Below are 18,473 nucleotides of genomic sequence, written 5' to 3' on the forward strand. Positions count from 1 at the left end.
TGCTGAGGGAAGGAGATGGTGATGACTTTGTTGCGTTTCGGCGTCTGTTCTCAATTTTGAAAAGTTCAATAACTGCTACACACTGCTATGAAATGCAAATGTTCTTTTCACGGAGAAACAATCACATTCTGGAACGATTTCTGTGCAATCGATATCTAAGTAGTCGACGTTTTAACTGTTTCTGGTCATACTAGAACAGCGAACACTACGCCAAAATTCACCCAAGGAATGTGAATTGATTCTTTTCAATAAGCGTGGAATAAACACGTCACTTCTGGAAGTGTGGCAGTTGATGCAATATGTATTTCCATGAATAGTTAGCTGACAACAAAGCAGTATATATACATCACGGAGACCCAATCCACTTGATTTCCTGGAGAAAACGCATTGTGTTGGGGTTGAACTGGACTAAACCTTCTACTTGTGGATCTTGAAAACGACATTTCTAAACAACAGTTGTGAACAACAAACTTACAAAGCGACCTGTTGTTGTCGACCACTTGAAACACGACTGGTGATACATACCATTGATACTGACGCTGACACCATGATGACGTCATGGACCTACCTGTTCGTTGTGCTGATTAGTTTTACCTGTGTCGCAGCGCTACCCACACGTGCAGGTGAGATATGTACACGTATAGACAGGTCATCACGTGAGTGTGTTTTGGGTTGGTAAATATCCTGTATCGAGAGAGCGAACAAAACACAGGTTTTTTTTCCTGATCCAGAATATTTGTCAGCGCAAAACATTCGCGCATCTTTACCAATTTAACATATTTTCAGTAATCGTAAATTATACTCAACTGTCACAAACATTACCCGAGCACGTTTCCCTGAAAGTGCTCATTCATGTATTACGTCACAATTTAGTCATACGTCAGTCGAACAATGAGATCAGGCGGTATAGCTCGAAATCAAACAACCCATGCTTGTCGTAAGAGGCGACTAACGGGATCGGGTGGTCAGGCTCGCTGACTTGGTTGACACATGTCATCGTATCCCAATTGTGTAAATCGATGCTCATGCTGTTGATCACTGAGTTGTGTGGTCCAGACTCGATTATTTACAGACCCCCGCCATATAGCTGGAATATTGCTGCGTGCGGCGTTAAGCAACAACCCAACCCAAATCATACACATATTAGACGATGATATCAAAGAATATTATTATCACAATGAGAACAGAGACATCGTATAATTCTGATTCAATCATCGACCGACAAGCGAGGTGACTGGTTTCATTGTATAACCAAACACTCAAAGTAGTAGAACGTACCAGACCTCATAGTTGCATACTTATTCATAAATCTTAGTAATGTCATGGCTTATTAATCATATCATATCGATATTCATCCTCGACTATCATGTAGAGTAGAGTCTATTGTTTTATGAGATTCCATACATGGCCATAATATGTGACGCCCGTTTCTGATGTTCCATGCCGTGATAATGCTGGAATAAAAGCGGCATAAAACCATACTCACTCACTGTTATGATTTGACACCTTGGATATTCGAAGGTTTGCATTCTTGGAATAGTCAGCTGACTTCTTCGGAAAAGTACTAAGCTATTATCAACTGCTTAATTAACTCCATTAACAGTTTTAACATTAACAGGTTTTTGAGATATGTCATTGGCCAGCTGCTGTTTCCACATCTATTTTGTTTTTTATCGACATCAATACAAAACGCCAAGCACCATCTGTGGGCTGAAATTGTGTAAACAGTATACTTACCGTTAGTTTGGTCTTTGTACATAAACTACACTGCAATAGTCAAGAGGTTAGTGTGTTTGTCTGTGATATACCCAGTCCTGGTTGGAGTCCTTTGCGGGTATATGTCCAGTCTTAAACAACTATACTGCAATAGTCAAGTGGTTAGTGTGTTTGTCTGTGATACACCCAGTCCTGGTTCGAGTCCTTTGCGGGTATATGTCAGTCTTAAACTACTACACTGCAATAGTCAAGTGGTTAGTGTTTTTGTCTGTGATACACTCAGTCCTGGTTCGAGTCCTTTGCGGGTATATGTCCAGTCTTTGTCTCACTACAATATTGTTAAAAACAGGTTGTTCATTATCAAACATTGTGATAATTGTTTGTAAGTAGGTACTGTAGCTCATCTAAAGACATGACAATAGGGGTAAATTGGGTTTATCGTTATGATCAAGATTATTTCACCTCGGTAGTGTTTGTTTTATTGCTGTTTAACGCCCCACTCGGCAGTACTCTGGCTATATGTGGGTTGTCAGTAAGTGCTCAGTGTCCAATGCTTTTTAACCAGCCCGTATTTTGTGGGACAATGGTTGCCATGTGGCTTCTTAGACGTCGTCCTACCCCTGCGACAGCGACGTTCGAGCTACGCTCAGTCGTTCTTGCATTCAGTTGTTAACTAAAACAGTCATGTTTGTAATCCGTAGCTAATTCTTAAGGCAGAGTGGTTTGGCAAGCATGAGCCTTGGTCAGGATACGATGCTACCCCACAAGCATTGTGTTTCCCTCAACCACAGTTGTGAGAGCAGAGCAAAACCATACTTTCCGTCCGATCAAATACATGTATGTCGTTCTTTTGTCCGCAGGCGAATCTGAAGACGAAGAAGAGAAGAAAGAAGACCGTCTGCTATTCGAACCCAAGAAAGGAGGGGAAGACAAACAGGGAAAAGTTGCGCCACCTGGCAAACATCAGCAGGAAGAGGCGATAATTGAGAACACAGCCGCATGGAAGAAAGCAGTCGAGGAAAAGATTGGCCGAGAAACTCCCAAAGATCACGGCGAGATCGGGTCCCTCGGTGGAGAGGCTCTAGCACACGGTGCCCACGAGGGTGACCTTCACGGCAAGGTCCCAGAGGAGAAGGCGATCAAACATGTCGACACTGGCGCTCTGGGGGAGGACTTCCTCCACAACGTGATGCATGATGGGGAAGAAAACCACGAGGAGGCGGATAAACAATTGCTGAAGGAGAGACCAGCTGAAATAGGGGATGTGGCCAAAATGAACTTCGATAAAGAGAGCTTGAAGCAGTTTAAGGAGGATGCTTTCAAAGATCCTGATCCCACTGATAAGAAGTTCGACAACCAAGACCACGGTCCTAAACGACCTGACAAGGCGCTGCACGGAGTTCTGATGCACGGGGACCAGGAAGCGGGGAAGGATCACAGCCATGAGGACCAAGTCAAGAAGGAGGACAAGCCGAGAGGGGAGGACACAGTCCGGATTGGACGGGTGAGTGCGGTCGGGGGGACATGGCGGTATACCATTATGTACATCCATATATAAATCAGGGGCAGTATAAGTATTGATGCAATAAATAACACGATAATAGAGCGGTGAATAAACCAAATCTCAGGTCACTGTAAAACTATCAAGGGAAAGAGACACCGTAACGCGTAGGATGGTATACGGAGCCTTAATGCATTCATTCTGATGGCAAATAGATCTTGTGATACATAAGAATGCATGCATTGCATTTCTAGACATAGTATATTTGGCCTTTGGTGTCTTCATTTACACCTAGCGGAAATAACAACAGAGTAAAATGCAGATTTGGTAATTACTACAATCAATACTCTCCGCTAAAGAGCACTGAACATGTAAACCATCGTTTTCACAGTACAGGCGCGTGATGCGTTTCATGAAATTTTACGATCAAGCAATCAAGGAATCAACACCGTCACGTGTCTTTGAAATAAACAGACAATGGTACATAACGTATTTATTCATAAATGGTAATTCTCGACTTTGATCTTCTCTACAGGTAGACAAAACCGCCTTTCTGAAAGAAGAAGAGAAAGTCGCCAGAGCCACGCCAAACACGGTCGACACGGAACAGCTGCTGCACGGGGCTGGCAAGGGGCACGTGCATGATCATGCGGCACCGAAGGGATCGCGTGACGACGGGGTTGAGGATGGCGTCCTGGACGAAAACTTCATGCACAACCTGATGCACGGAGGTCTCGAGAAACACGAGCACGATGACTCACGGTTGAAGAAAGAGAAAGCGATTCGTCCTCGGGATCTGGAAAACTTGGGCCTGGACAAAAGCTTGTTGAAAGGTCTTGACCTGAAGAAGATGATCCAAGATGATATGGAGGAATATAATAAGTAAATAATGTTCTTACTTGGTGTGAGTGAGTGAGTGGACAATCTGCCAACTTCCAACAACTTGATTTGTTTGTTTATCACCGCACCTAGCAATATTCCAGCTATATGGTGGCGGTCTGTAAATAATCGAATCGAGAACAAAACATCCAGTGATCAACAGCATGAACCTTGAACTATGCAGTTGGGATACGATGACGTGTGTCAACCAAGTCAGCGAGTCTGACCTGTTAGTCGCCTCTCCCTCTCACATATTGTCCAAGTACAAGAACAATCGAAATTCCCTTTTCCGATCATGCTGTGCTATGTCCTACAAGGCCCATCTATACGTTGATAATTAATTATCTTGGTCTGAGAGGTGAGGTGAGGTGAGGTGAAAATGGGTTTTACGTCGTGCTTGAGAATATTTCGCTCATATGACGACGTGCATGCGTGTGTATGTGTCTGTGCGGCTGCTTGTACTAGCCCAGACTTTATGGTTTTATAGTGCTAGCCCACTGAGATACAATGCCGCAGTGAAGCATGAATATCCCACTCAGACACATTATACTGACTCCGAGCCGACCAGTCCTTGTTGTACCCATTAATGCCGAGCGCCAGGCAGGGACCAACAAGTACCATGTTTTAACGTCTTTTGGTCTGACACGGTCGGGGATCGAACTCGCGACCTTTCGCTCTCCGGGCGGACGCTCTAACCACTACACCACGGAGGCGGTCCTACTTCAGGACATAGATCTATTTTTGAGAACTGCCATTTAACAAAACTTCCTTTCAGGACAAATTGGATGGAATTGTTTCTGTTTCTCTCAGTTACTTCAAGATCATTTTCAGTGATCCACTGTGCCGATAAAAGGTATTGCAGCCTAGTTCAGAAGATCTTTGACAAACGTATGTTGCCTAAAGAATCAAAAGTCACTCACCAAGACGTTTCTCATACCTAAATCCCGTTTCAATCTTTGAGAATCTTCAAAAGCATTTAACAACTCTGGACCGGTTAAACACAATCGGGGACAGTGGGGTAACCCAGTGGTTAAAGCGTTCGCTCGTCCCACCGAAGACCCGGGTTCGATTCCCCACTTGGGTACAATGTGTGAAGACCATTTCTGGGGTACCGTGACATTGCTGGAATATTGCTAAAAGCGGCGTAAAACTAAATTCACTCACTCACTAAGCACAATATGAGTTAAAGATGCATATATTTTCCTCAGATTCATATCGGAGAAAGGCGGGGATGATGACTCGATGTGGAACATCTTCAACAGCTTCCAATTCCGCTACTTCAAGAACGGCGAGGACATCGACGACATCAGCTCCCGGCAGCCTGTAGACGAGTGGGATGACTCTGTGATAACCCCTGTTGCCAAGGGGGACGACGGCATCAACCACAAACATCCGTAACACGACACGTCAGCGATCTGAAAACGTTTTTTGTTGATATGAGCTTCCGCTTTCAATGCAAATATTCAGTTTACTTTACCAATGTTAACAGATGAGTAAGTTGATAGGTTTATGAAGACAAAACTTACTGATTCTTATGTTAGATACGTATGATAATTGCATCTTTACGTAAGCGTACACAATAGATGAAGTCTGTATATACAAAGGACCTAAATCCGTTATGACCGCGTCTGGTCTTGGCTGAGACTTTATAGGATATTATTGATGTGAGATATCGCGTAATTTATAGTTTGACATAAAAAATAGAAGTGTTTAAATTCGTCATATGATATCCAAACAGCCCATTGATCCGGCATTCAGTCTTGAGACATTACGCCTTCATGAAAGAGATGAAAGTACTTTGTTGACTCTTAGGAAGTTTTTTTCAGATTCGTAATGTACAGGTGAAATGGACTGCGATGACGAAGTGAAGGTGTTCATGAAGTGTGTAAATATTGTTACATCCGGGTAAATACGGTATGGGTTTGTGGCTTCTTGCTAACTGCTTACCTTGAGATAACAGAGGGACATTTCTTATTGATAGACTTCTAACATAACTTCTTTTCTCGTAACTTCTTTTTTGCAAAGATGCATCTTTTGCAATAAAGAAGTTATATATCCATAAAAAGTGTTCCTTTTTATCATAGCAGCTAGTAAATGCCACAAAGAAGTTACTGACAGAGAACTTTCCTCGTCCAGGCTTATAAGTGTGATGTTACACTGTGATATTATACAGTATATGTGATGGTGACTGAATATATATACATGATCAACTTGTGACACCAAGATCTGTACCAGCTCAGCCCGGTACTTACTGTGTTTCAAACGGCTATGTATATGGTGTATCTGTAGCTGATTTACGTGATCAAACCAAAGTTTTAATGTTCTTTAAAATTGCTGGTCGAATTACAACAGTACATCCCCCATTGGGGAATATATAGAATATTGGCGTACATGCACAGTTCCATCTTGTGTCTGTATTATAGTGTGTGAATAAATGTATATATTTATTTTATTGGTTGTTGTTGTTGTTGTTGTTGTTGTTGTTGTTGTTGATGATGATGATGATGATATTGTTATCGTCGAATTACGGACGGCCCTGTTTGTGATTACTTCCACACACATTTTATATACTCCGAAAATGTCTTGTTTTTTTGGTTTTTGACGAGACAACATATGAATGTTTTTTCATCACCCCAAAACCCATAACACAAGGATACTATTATTGTTGGTGGTGGTAGATATTGGCCCAAAGTGTAAACTTGTTGTGAACGTTTTCTTTGGTCCTGGTGAGTGAGTGAATATTTAAGCTGCCGATATTGTGGTCGGGCAACCTAATCCGCCGGCAGCTAAACAACTAGGAGCTTCAGAAGTCGCCGGTTCGATTCCCAAATTCACGGGTGCAATATGTGAAGTTCATTTTTAGTGTGATTATCGCTAAACTATTACCCAAAGCGGTGTGTTCGGACACAAAATGGGAAATTGGTACCTATTCTGTTCCTTCGAAACATAAACAGGTTTGTACCGCAGGCTGATGAAGTAAAAATGTCAGTGGAAGGAGAAACCGACTGTTGTGTAGATCGCTTATGCTATCATAGAATAATCCTCGGATTCTCTAACTGGTTGTACCTAAGGGACCGTTCATAATTTATGGCTAGGGGGGTGATGATGATTTTAAGGGGTCACCCGTTTTGTTCTGGGGTGGGGGTGGTCAGCAACTTTGTACACACGTAGAGCTGAAACATATTTGTCTCACAATGGATCCACCACGGAATCCAGTTCAAACCTCCGATCGTTTTCACACGCAATGAAACGTAGACACCGTGTTGCCAATAGCAACCACGTAGAAAACCGAAAGTGATCACAGAATAGTTCGCAGCATGCAATCGATAGTTCAAAAGTCCCTGGAAAGTATTATACGGCCCCTGTCAATGACGGATCAGTATATCTTGTAGAACGTCACTGCTGGTCATTGATTGGCTGAGCGTTTCAATTGTTCACGCAGTCACAGCTGTGCATGGTGTATTCAAGTTCAAATCCACGCCCGTCTCATTTATCACAAAGACAAATGAACACTGAGCACTTGTTTACACACAAGCTTCAAATAACAATCTCCTCGCAGAGTACTGTTTACAATCACGACAAAACTGAACAGGTTTTAAAAAATTGTGTTAGAGCATCACATGACAGAAAGTGAAAACGCATATGTCCTGAATGTTATATCAAACAAAATAACGTAAATAGATTTTCAAATCGGAAAAAGACTTGGAATCTGGCAATAGTTCTTTCTTGCTCCAGGAACAGTTTGTCACGAAAAACTTTTACTAAAAGGATACAATTGTTTTTAGCTTCAAACCATTTGTGCATGACAGGGAACATGCTATCCTGAACGACGTATATTAAACATAATAACTTGATGTAGTGTTTCTATCGGCAAAAAATGAAACTGGCAATAGTTCATTTTGTTCCAGAAACAGCTTAGGACATAGGATTTGACTTCAATGTGTCTTGCCGTAATGACCGATTTGTGTCATAGCAGTATTTGAGGGCGTTATCAGCATCCTCCAGATACTGCCCCTCGTCTCACCACTGAAAGGCCCCACAATGTGTTACCGCCAAGTCAATATCACATGGTAATTTTTAATCGTTTATGTTCATCGATATACGTTCTGAACGAGTCCGGCTCCCGTCCACTGCCACACCGGATCGACGTCGTCGGCATCGTCGTGGCAGAGATGTGGTGGCGGATACTTGTAGTGAGCTCCATCCTTTCTTTGGTCATCTTCACAGTGGACGCAGGTGAGTTGTACCTGATGTTAATGCCAATTCAGGTTGAAGGCGTAAAGTGAAGGTCAGGTGTATTGTGAGGTTATCGCAGTGACCGAAAATTCCCAGGTATAACTGTATCACAATTCGTAAGGTTTCTGCTGGCGAATATATTGCAATACTTTCGCTAGTTGTAATACCAGTAGCATTTATATTTTTCAAATGAAACGTTTGGACAAGAATGGTAAAATTAACTGATGAAGTCGTTTACAATAATGAAAAGAAGTTAAAATCACGCCCGAGTTTTCTTATTACTATGAGGAATACAGATTACCTACTTTATCACGAAACACCGGATGTTCTTTAACTTCATTTAAACGTTGAAATTAGGGTGTCACTGAACATCTTCGGGTAACCAGTGTATTATGTCTCAATTCTGTTATAAGTACCCTGGCCTATTTCCTTCATTTAGTCTGGAGGCAACTTTACTCCTTCAGTTATTCCTTTGGGAGACGTAAGTGATGCTTTGTTTTTAGTTCCACCCAGGCTGTTTGTTTGTTTGAACATATTCTATTCAGCATTGAAAAGGATTGAGCACAAGTTATTCAACCTATTAAAGCCCTCTCGCGACAATTACATGGAAAAAATAGTTCTGGGACGGGTGGGTAATGAGTTGGACCCGGGTACCCGTCTCAATACCCGGACCCGTTATGATCATGTGACTAATTCATTAAACAGTGTAATATATTATTCTTTCATGATTAGAAGGTTGTATTGTCTTTGAATATTTAGACATAATTGTGCAGTCACCTGTTTTGAATATAATACGTTAAGATATTGAAGAACTCGAAATTGTAGCCTCTGATCTGAAGAATATATTGCCATTTCTTACAAATTTGATGTCAGGAATTAATATAACGGGTATCCGGGTAGGGTAATAGTGGGTGGGGTACCCAGGTAGAAATTTTGGACCCGTCCCAGCCCTAGAAAAAATGCATGTAGTGGACAATGAACAGAGACAAGACATATAGTAGTCGAAACACTTACTACGTACAATGAATTTATGGACTTCATTTATTGTGGCAGACTAAGGCTGCCGTACAGAATGGTGTTAATATCTAAGCTAACTTTTAGGATTTCAAATCAAACCGGCAGCTGACATACTTTGGACATTTTAAAAAGAAATGATTGGCATCTCCCACCAGAGCAAAGGCAAGCTTTGCTTTCAGATATATTGACACGAAACAGATCAGCATTCAAAGAACTACTTGAAGGTCTTATCCTACTGTGTAGACTATTTATCTTCCTTTCACCAAATAGGAAATATTTAGGATTTTTCTTTTCATATAATTTAAATTTTAATGATGGTAATGATTTGGTACATTTTATTGTGAAGGAGAAATTATTCTATAAATAAGCACGATCATAGAGAAATGACTTTTGAAGAACTGTGTTTGGAAACTTTAGACTTATTACGCAAATTGTATTGAGAAATAGATTCAGTAGATGGTGGATTTAGTCTATAAGATAATCAGGAACTTGCATGTTAATATGTTTGTAAAAGGTACAAAGTTTCAGACTGTATTGACAACCTCTTGAAAAGTTCATGTCTTCCTCCCTGTTTCCACAGAAGATGTTGCTCCAGACAACCGTCTGAAATTCGAACCTAACTCAGAATACCAAAAAGAGAATGAAACCCTGCAGAAAAGTATCTTGTACCCCGCACCCCTTCACATAGAGCGCCATGTCGAGGGGGAAATCGAAATAGTGGAATCGGTGCATGAGAGTAATCTCGAGTTTCACCAGGAGACGCTGCAAGAGGTTGACCAAACCAGACACTCTGCAATACCAGAGTCTGACGCAGACGAACACATCAAACAAGTGGCAAAGGACTCGACAACCCATGCCCGGGTAACAGAACCACAGAACATCGACGATCTGTTGCTGCCGGAGGATGTGGTGCAAACTGACGTCCATCAACTCGAAGACAGTCAAGAGGTCGAGGTCACGCCAAGGTCAGATGGAGGAGCAGACGAAGGCGATGTCAGTAACATTGAGCTGCTTCGACGAAGTGACAGGAGCAGGGCGGGTGAGACGAAGTATTCGGAGCGGGTTTTCGTCAAGGCAATCCCGCCATCCCCTGAAATCAACGACTTCCCAGTTGTTGAAGCTCACCATGACGAAGAAGAGGCGTTCGTCAGCGACATAGTGTTTCTTGACAACCCCAGCCACGAGCATGTTGTCCATCAAAATAAGGACTACGCGAGGGTTGTGTTCCATGATGAAATGTGACCTTCGCCCCGACAAAAGGACACTCAATGTGGCATTACTAACATTATGATCCAGTTCCTCAGCTGAATTACAAATAAATGTACAAAGACCCACGCTTAGTCTCTGAATATATATAGTCCAGTCTGTGTATCTGAATATGGCTGATAAGGCATTTCCCAGCCTTGGCCCTCGTGTACAAAGAAATCTTAGCGCTGACACTCGTTTGGTATATGCTAAAATATGGGTTCTACGGTTGTTTAAGCCTAAGACTGCTTTGCCAAAGCGTCACTAGCACAATGCAATGTATTTTAGTGTTTTGTGCGTTTGCAGTTTTGTTTCAATCCACCACATTTGTGGAGGTACTACAGTACTGGAAGTCCTTGGTCCTCTGTTTCACCACGTGGATATGCTGTCATGTTCAATGGGCTGTGTGAGAAGCTGGCTAACTGATGGTATACAGAAATTCACCCTGGGTCCGAAACGAGGGCACCTATGACCTAAAAACCCATTAGAAGGGTGGTAGTACTGTACATGTCATCAAGTTCTGAATGGCTGGTTTTCAATACATACACCCAGGGTTAGTTACACCCTGTCGTTGCAGCACTGTAGACCAAGTGGTCCCTTCACTGAGGGTGCCCTGATTATGATTCTTTGATTAGTCAGCATCTCACCTGTGCTTGTGTTTTCCAGCACTGTTTCCGTGGTCAACGTATGCAACCTTGCATCAACTCGAGTATTCCATCATCATTAAGCTGAATTTTTCCAATACTGAAATACTCACTTGCTGAATCTGGAGATTAATGATGCCTCCTACAAAGACTGACGTTTGATAGATGAAATTGATGGGCGAATACTTTACTTTTACTGACTGACTGACTGAGTTTAGTTTTACGCCGCTTTTAGCAATATTCCAGCAATATCACGGTTGGGGACACCAGAAATGGGCTTAACACATTGTGCCCATGTGGGGAATCGAACCCGGGTCTTCGGCGTGACGAGCCAACGCTTTAACCACTAGGCTACCCCACCGCACTTTTACTAGATCCAGTAATAGTCGCATACCAACCAATCCAACCGCCATCTTCGGGACTTTTCAAAGCATATTAATCATAAACTAAATAGGTTGGTGATGTTTTCAATACAACTAATACACAATTGACAAATCTTTCGCTTGGAAAACTAAATTGTGATCCAAATCAGTCCTACTAATTCTAAATTCCAAAAATATGTATGCACAATTGTTGTCTGTACACTATATGGTACAATCATCCTCATTGCCACAGCACCATTCAATTTGTAAGGGTAGCCAGGCAACCTAGTGGCTACAGTGTTTGTTCACCACATTGAGGACTGTCAGTGAGTGAGAGTGTGAGTAAGATTTTATGCTGCTTTTAGCAATCTGACAGCAGACCTTCCACTCTCCAGCGGACGCTCTAACCACTACACCACGGAGGCGGTTCAATTGAAACCTGTGAATCAACAGACTTCGAGATCAGATATATAACACCATATACATCCCTGTGTGTGTCCAACAATAGTCACTCACCTTATACATCAGAGAAACACCAAGACAAAAATCAAAATTATGTTTTATTATATGTAATATATACATGCATGACTATGTCTAAATTAGTATATACAATCACAGTTATGAAATACATTGGATCATAGGATGTAATCACTGTCAACTATACAGACTATAACAAATCCATAAAATATAGCCTCACAACAATGTACCCAACTCCATTATCCATTGTATTAAATCTCTGTTGATACAGAGCTATAGGCTGGATAACGGAGGCTGGCGTAGCTTGCTTATATCACAACAACTGATATGATGCATGTATATAGAGATATGAGAAGTAGACACAAAATCAATTAGTATGGCTTCTAACAAGCGTTATCTGTGACATGTCATCAGATGGATCTGACCCTGCCATAGATGGTTCACTCCCATAAGACACACCTCCCATAAGACAGACTTAATGAGTACACTAATTAGCTGAGCCATGCTGTCCACCCCTATTTAATTAATGAGCTGACCCAGAGTGACTACAGAGTATATATAGTAACAACACACTCCTATCTCCTGTGCCCTTCACAAAACATATTACTAATCCTTTTACTGAACAGAACAGAATAGAACCGAAATTTAATTCTCCAAAATCACATATAGTGACACAGAGAACATACAACATATTGATACATTTTATAACATTATTAAACAAAGTCCAGTTTTGATAAATTTGGCAACTTTAGAGAGTAAGCGTTGAATAATCACTTTTCATTAGATAAACATTTTTTTCAATAGTAGGATGTTTACAGAACTAATAAAAAATGAAGTTCATCACAGACATCGAACTTCACACTATGCATAAGCTCACCTCAATAAGCTCAATTACATGTTCGAGGCCAGTTACATCATGTTCATAAAGAAAACACTCAAGATCATGCAAGTATAAATAACTGGAGAATAGGACGTTTTTATAACAGTTGTCGAATTAGTTTTTTGCAAATAACTGGAGAACAGGATGTTTTTAGTACTTAAGATTATTTGAAGATGAAAGTGAAATGGTATTTATAAAAGTCAGTATAAACAAAGTATATAACTGGAGAACAGGATGTTTTCTAATAGCTATTTTTCACATGACTTTTTTTCCATGACTTTTTTTTCTATGACATTTTCCGATCACCCTTCTAGATGGCTTCCTGTATGCCAAGAACAAGGTGAAAGGAAAAAAGTAATGATGTTCAAGTGACTTTCTAATAAGTCTTGTCTGTGCACTCACAAACATGTGATGTAAAATAACACGGTGCTTGGTCTCATATGTTTCATACGTACATGTATATAAATTATTGTTTTTGATAATATTTACAAGTAAATGTGATCTGGCAAATATATGTTGATGTACATATATGTTGATGCAATATGTCTTAATTTAAAAATCATAATGATTACATGAATTGATAAAACTATAGTTAATACCTAATGTTGTCTTTTTTATCTGGGCACATACCATTATTATCAAGGGTACAGCTTAATTAAGCCTTATGCAACCAACCATAAAATGTGTTGTTTTAAGCGGTCTGTCTTTTGGGAGGTCTGTCTTATGGGAAGATACCTGACACTATCACCAACAGAAAACAAATGCAAATCAAGTCTTGCACCTTAATGATTAGATCATGCTTAAATCATACCCTTCTTGCCATCAATCAAATAAACTGTAAAATAAATCATGCATTGAAGTACACACTCCGGCCATGAAATGTTTTTCAATATATAATATCAACATATGTATCACTCTATTCTAAGAGCAACATATTCACAATTAAAACTTTAATATCAGCAAAAATACATCTCTATCTCCCAGAATCGTATATCCACATCAAGTGAACAAATATGGTTTTACGCCACTTTTCGCAAAATTCCAGCAATATCACAGCTGGGGACACCAGATATGGGTTCACACGTTGTACCCACGTGGGGAATCAAACCCGGGTTTTCAGTGTGATGAGCCAATGATTTTCCCCCTAGGCTACCCCACTACCACCCACTTCAAGTCCTTGTATTTATAAGGGGTGGTGGGGTAGCCTAGTTGTTAAAGCGTTGGCTCATCACGCCGAAGACCTGGGTTCAATTCCACATAGGTACAATGTGTGAAGCCCATTTCTGGTGTCCCCGGACGTGATGTTGCTGGAATATTGCTTAAAGCAGTGAAAACCAAACTCAGTCACTTGTATATGTGAGTTAAAATTTAAAGTCACATCGGCAGTATTTCAGCCATATTGTGACTTATAAACAGAAAGAATGCATAAGTATAAGTATAAACATCAAACTACTTATTGTTATTAACAGAGAGCATATCATGCAAGCAAGCATCGGAGTAGGCCATTTGCTTTGTTTTGTTAAAACTCTGAATGCAAGCATGAACTGAACACATTTGAACAATGGAAGGTCATGACATTGCAAGGGAGGTAACTGTTGATGACTTCTTGGTTTTCATTTAATTCTGAGGATAACCTGCGAAAACAGTACGGACCCTTGTTTCTTTTCTGTTTTATGAAATACATGTGAATCTGCTCTGGTATTTCAACAAACAAAACCATCGTGCTATACTTATAAGGACATCATGAAATCACAGTTACTGATTATGTTTAGATAAGGCAATAGATTTTCTCTGCAACTGCAATACAATCACTTACACAACTAATTCAATAATGTGATGAGAATATACTCTTGACAACAGCTAAGAAATCTTTATTTGGGACAAAAATATTTCAATATGTATGCAAAATATATTGAGGGACTGGATGGAGTTTTAAAGGTGGATATACAATTCATATGATAAAATATCATCCATGGATTTTCACAGATTATGCAAACATTAATACACTGATTATGCAGGGTGACAATACAGGTATGAAATACATCAAAATATAGAACATCACAAACTCTGACGCCATTTCATACTGATAAAATACACTTGGGAGCCGCACTGGTTTGATGTATGTGGATGGATATTTAAAATACATTGGAATTCATATGCAAGGACTGTGTGATAAACTACCATTTATAACACTGGATTCATCCTTAACACCTGATATGGCATTATGCAAGCTTATAATAAATGGAGGGTAAATCATCACAACTTCTTTCAGTACTGACTGATGAGGCCAGAACACAAACAGCTAACGCCTTCTATCCAAAACACATGTGGTTCAATTGTAAAAAATATTTTCTCTGGTTTCATATCCCGGAAATGAAAAGTAGACTTGTCATCAAATCACACAGGAATACTTTACTTTTTCAATTCTGAAAAGCTACATTGCTCACAAACTAGCTGATAGGAGCAAGTTTCTCTCATCCAGGTTAGCAAATTATATAGCACACAGTATACCATCACCAAACAGTTCCACTTACCATTGAGGCATTGAATACTTATTGTGAGGATCAAGTTTCCCTTATCTATATGATTAAATATGCCTCCACTTTGAAATAGTCAGTCTCAAAAAAACATATGAACCTGAATTCCTCTCTTCACATTTAGGTTGTCTCTGTCAACGTCAGTATTTTCTGTCTTATGTAGATGTCAAGGTCAAGGTCAGTATTTCTTCTCTTCATCTTGATGTCAAGGTCAGTATTTCCTCTCTTCATCTTGATGTCAAGGACGAGGTCAGAGTTTCCTCTCTTCATCTTGATGGTATCAAGGTGAAAGTCAGTAGTTTCTCTGTTCAACTTAATGTTGTCAAGGTCACGGGCAGTATTTCCTCTCTTCATCAAGATGTCAAGGTAAAACTTTCATTTCTCCAACCGTGTGGTGTCAATGTCAACAGTTCTTCAAGTAGATGTATGGAAGACAAGGTATTTCCTCCTTGTCTTGTTGTCAAAGTCAGTCATCATGTATTTCTTCAACAGAATGGAGAGGTCAAATTATCTTCCCTCCATCTAAATGTTGTCAAGGTCAAGTTCTTCATCAGAGCTGACATCTGTGATGAAGGAACTCTTCGATGTGGACGCTCGGTTGTGTGCTGTGCTGGCCGCTGGAAAAGACATCATATTTGTATAATGGCATATTATATTTACCCCCGCCCATATAATCATGTTTTTTTTCTCACGAAAACACCCCAATCAATAGTTTTATCCTGTTGGGTACGTGCAGAAAATCCATTAACACATGTACGTGGTCTGCAATCTGCTGATATGCCCCTACCTTTAGATGAAGATCCCCAGACACTGGTGCCATACGTGTTGGTGGAGAAATCGGTCTCTGCATGGCTGCCACGGTTACTGTTCCTTGTTGGTGGACGTCTGTAATATTGTAACACCAAGATACACCAGGGAACAAGCACTAACTGCTGCCATTAACAGGGAAACTCCACACTCTGCTTCTGAACAGATTTCACATGTTAAGATATTGGCTCTTATAGGCAAATCATTTTTTACTTCGAGTCAGCACCAAGGATTTCGATGTCTTTTTTATTTGCATTTTATTACTCCAGAAAATGATATAAAATATTGCCACATGCTGTTCACACATTTTAATAAAATTTGATTTGAGAATTGTCAGAAAAATATTCATGCAGTGAAAAGTCATGTGAATCATGAAATGGGCTGAAATGATCCACCCCAGCAGACAACTGGGCTTGTAAAACCCTACAGTACCCTCTAGTGACCCCTGTGACAAGAATCCTAACAATTCAGGTATGAAATCTCACTTCAGTCCTCTCTGAGGTTCCTCATCCTCAACAGGAGACACATCCCAGTCACTGCCGTCAATGTCCTCCTGGAAACAAACAGAAACAAAAAACATAAGAAATACTTGACCTCTGACACTGTGTAACATGCTAATTATTGTATTGTGAAGAGACTATCATGATTTCAGTGCATCCATCTACAATCAGTATAAGCAGATATACTGGTCTGCATGATACAGACTGAACCAGACACAACATACCAGCATACCAGTCAGGTCACCCACTGGTACGAGCACATCTATAAGGTCTGAGGAATGAGGTCTGCATCATGCAGACTGAACCAGACACAACATACCAGCATACCAGTCAGGTCACCCACTGGTACGAGCACATCTATAAGGTCTGAGGTACGAGGTCTGCATCATGCAGACTGAACCAGACACAACATACCAGCATACCAGTCAGGTCACCCACTGCGAGCACATCTATAAGGTCTGAGGTACGAGGTCTGCATCAAGCAGACTGAACCAGACACAACATACCAGCACCAGTCAGGTCACCCACTGGTACAAGCACATCTATAAGGTCTGAGGTATGAGGTCTGCATCATGCAGACTGAACCAGACACAACATACCAGCATACCAGTCAGGTCACCCACTGGTACGAGCACATCTATAAGGTCTGAGGAATGAGGTCTGCATCATGCAGACTGAACCAGACACAACATACCAGCATACCAGTCAGGTCACCCACTGGTACGAGCACATCTATAAGGTCTGAGGTATGAGGTCTGCAAGATGCAGACTGAACCAGACACCACATACCAACATACTACAATCAGGTCATGTATGAGCATATCTATAAGATCTGCAAGATGCAGACTGAACCAGACACCACATACCAACATACTACAATCAGGTCATGTATGAGCATATCTATAAGATCTGCAAGATGCAGATTGAACAAGACACCACATACCAACATACCACAATCAGGTCATGTATCATGTATGAGCATATCTATAAGATCTGCAAGATGCAGACTGAACAAGACACGACATACCAACATACCACAATCAGGTCATGTATGAGCATATCCATAAGGTCTGCAAGATGCAGACTGAACCAGACACTACATACCACAATCAGGTCATGTATGAGCATATCTATAAGATCTGCAAGATGCAGACTGAACCAGACACCACATACCAACATACCACATTTAGGTCATGTATCATGTATGAGCATATCTATAAGATCTGCAAGATGCAAAAAGAACAAGACACCACATACCAACATACCACAATCAGGTCATGTATGAGCATATCTATAAGATCTGCAAGATGCAGAAAGAACAAGACACCACATACCAACATACCACAATCAGGTCATGTATGAGCATATCTATAAGATCTGCAAGATGCAGAAAGAACAAGACCACCAATACCACAATCAGGTCATGTATGAGTATATCTATAAGATCTGCAAGATGCAAACTGAACCAGACACAACATACCACAATCAGGTCATGTATGAGCATATCTATAAGGTCTGCAAGATGCAGAAAGAACATGACACCACATACCAACATACCACAATCAGGTCATGTATGAGCATATCTATAAGGTCTGCAAGATGCAGACTGAACCAGACACCACATACCAACATACCACAATCAGGTCATGTATGAGCATATCTATAAGGTCTG

At 40.7% G+C, this 18,473-nt stretch overlaps 3 protein-coding genes across 3 annotated transcripts in view; 2 read left to right on the plus strand and 1 right to left on the minus strand.

The window, feature by feature from the left end:
* Positions 1-209: 209 nt before the first annotated feature.
* Positions 210-6,543, plus strand: LOC124266774. Its single transcript, XM_046701569.1, has 5 exons — positions 210-623; positions 2,577-3,220; positions 3,753-4,099; positions 5,305-6,143; positions 6,188-6,543. The coding sequence occupies exons 1-4, from the start codon at positions 548-550 to the stop codon at positions 5,492-5,494; spliced, it is 1,257 nt and encodes a 418-aa protein (XP_046557525.1). The 5' UTR covers positions 210-547; the 3' UTR covers positions 5,495-6,143; positions 6,188-6,543.
* Positions 6,544-8,216: 1,673 nt separating this feature from the next.
* On the plus strand, positions 8,217-10,679 carry LOC124266817. Its single transcript, XM_046701620.1, has 2 exons — positions 8,217-8,332; positions 9,930-10,679. Exons 1-2 carry the CDS (start codon positions 8,269-8,271, stop codon positions 10,589-10,591), a joined length of 726 nt encoding a protein of 241 aa, XP_046557576.1. The 5' UTR covers positions 8,217-8,268; the 3' UTR covers positions 10,592-10,679.
* A 4,220-nt stretch (positions 10,680-14,899) lies between these two features.
* Positions 14,900-18,473, minus strand: part of LOC124266808 (zinc finger protein DZIP1L-like) — a 43,309-nt gene continuing 39,735 nt past the window's right edge. Inside the window, exons 22-24 of the mRNA XM_046701613.1 lie at positions 16,787-16,854; positions 16,282-16,379; positions 14,900-16,111 (exon numbers count right to left, since the gene is read on the minus strand). Coding sequence (XP_046557569.1) covers positions 16,017-16,111; positions 16,282-16,379; positions 16,787-16,854 — 261 coding nt within the window. The 3' untranslated portion in view covers positions 14,900-16,016. The remainder of the gene's footprint in view (positions 16,112-16,281; positions 16,380-16,786; positions 16,855-18,473) is intronic.

The sequence above is a fragment of the Haliotis rubra genome, unplaced genomic scaffold, assembly GCF_003918875.1.
Source record: "Haliotis rubra isolate DU_JTF1 unplaced genomic scaffold, ASM391887v1 Scf128, whole genome shotgun sequence".
Taxonomy (NCBI): Eukaryota; Metazoa; Mollusca; class Gastropoda; order Lepetellida; family Haliotidae; genus Haliotis; species Haliotis rubra.

Coding starts and splice junctions, on each gene's coding strand:
- LOC124266817 (XM_046701620.1), top strand. CDS start 8,269: ATGTGGTGGCGGATACTTGTAGTGAGCTCCATCCTTTCTTTGGTCATC. Junction 8,333..9,929: donor CATCTTCACAGTGGACGCAG/GTGAGTTGTACC, acceptor CTGTTTCCACAG/AAGATGTTGCTCCAGACAAC.
- LOC124266774 (XM_046701569.1), top strand. CDS start 548: ATGATGACGTCATGGACCTACCTGTTCGTTGTGCTGATTAGTTTTACC. Junction 624..2,576: donor AGCGCTACCCACACGTGCAG/GTGAGATATGTA, acceptor TTTTGTCCGCAG/GCGAATCTGAAGACGAAGAA. Junction 3,221..3,752: donor ACACAGTCCGGATTGGACGG/GTGAGTGCGGTC, acceptor TCTTCTCTACAG/GTAGACAAAACCGCCTTTCT.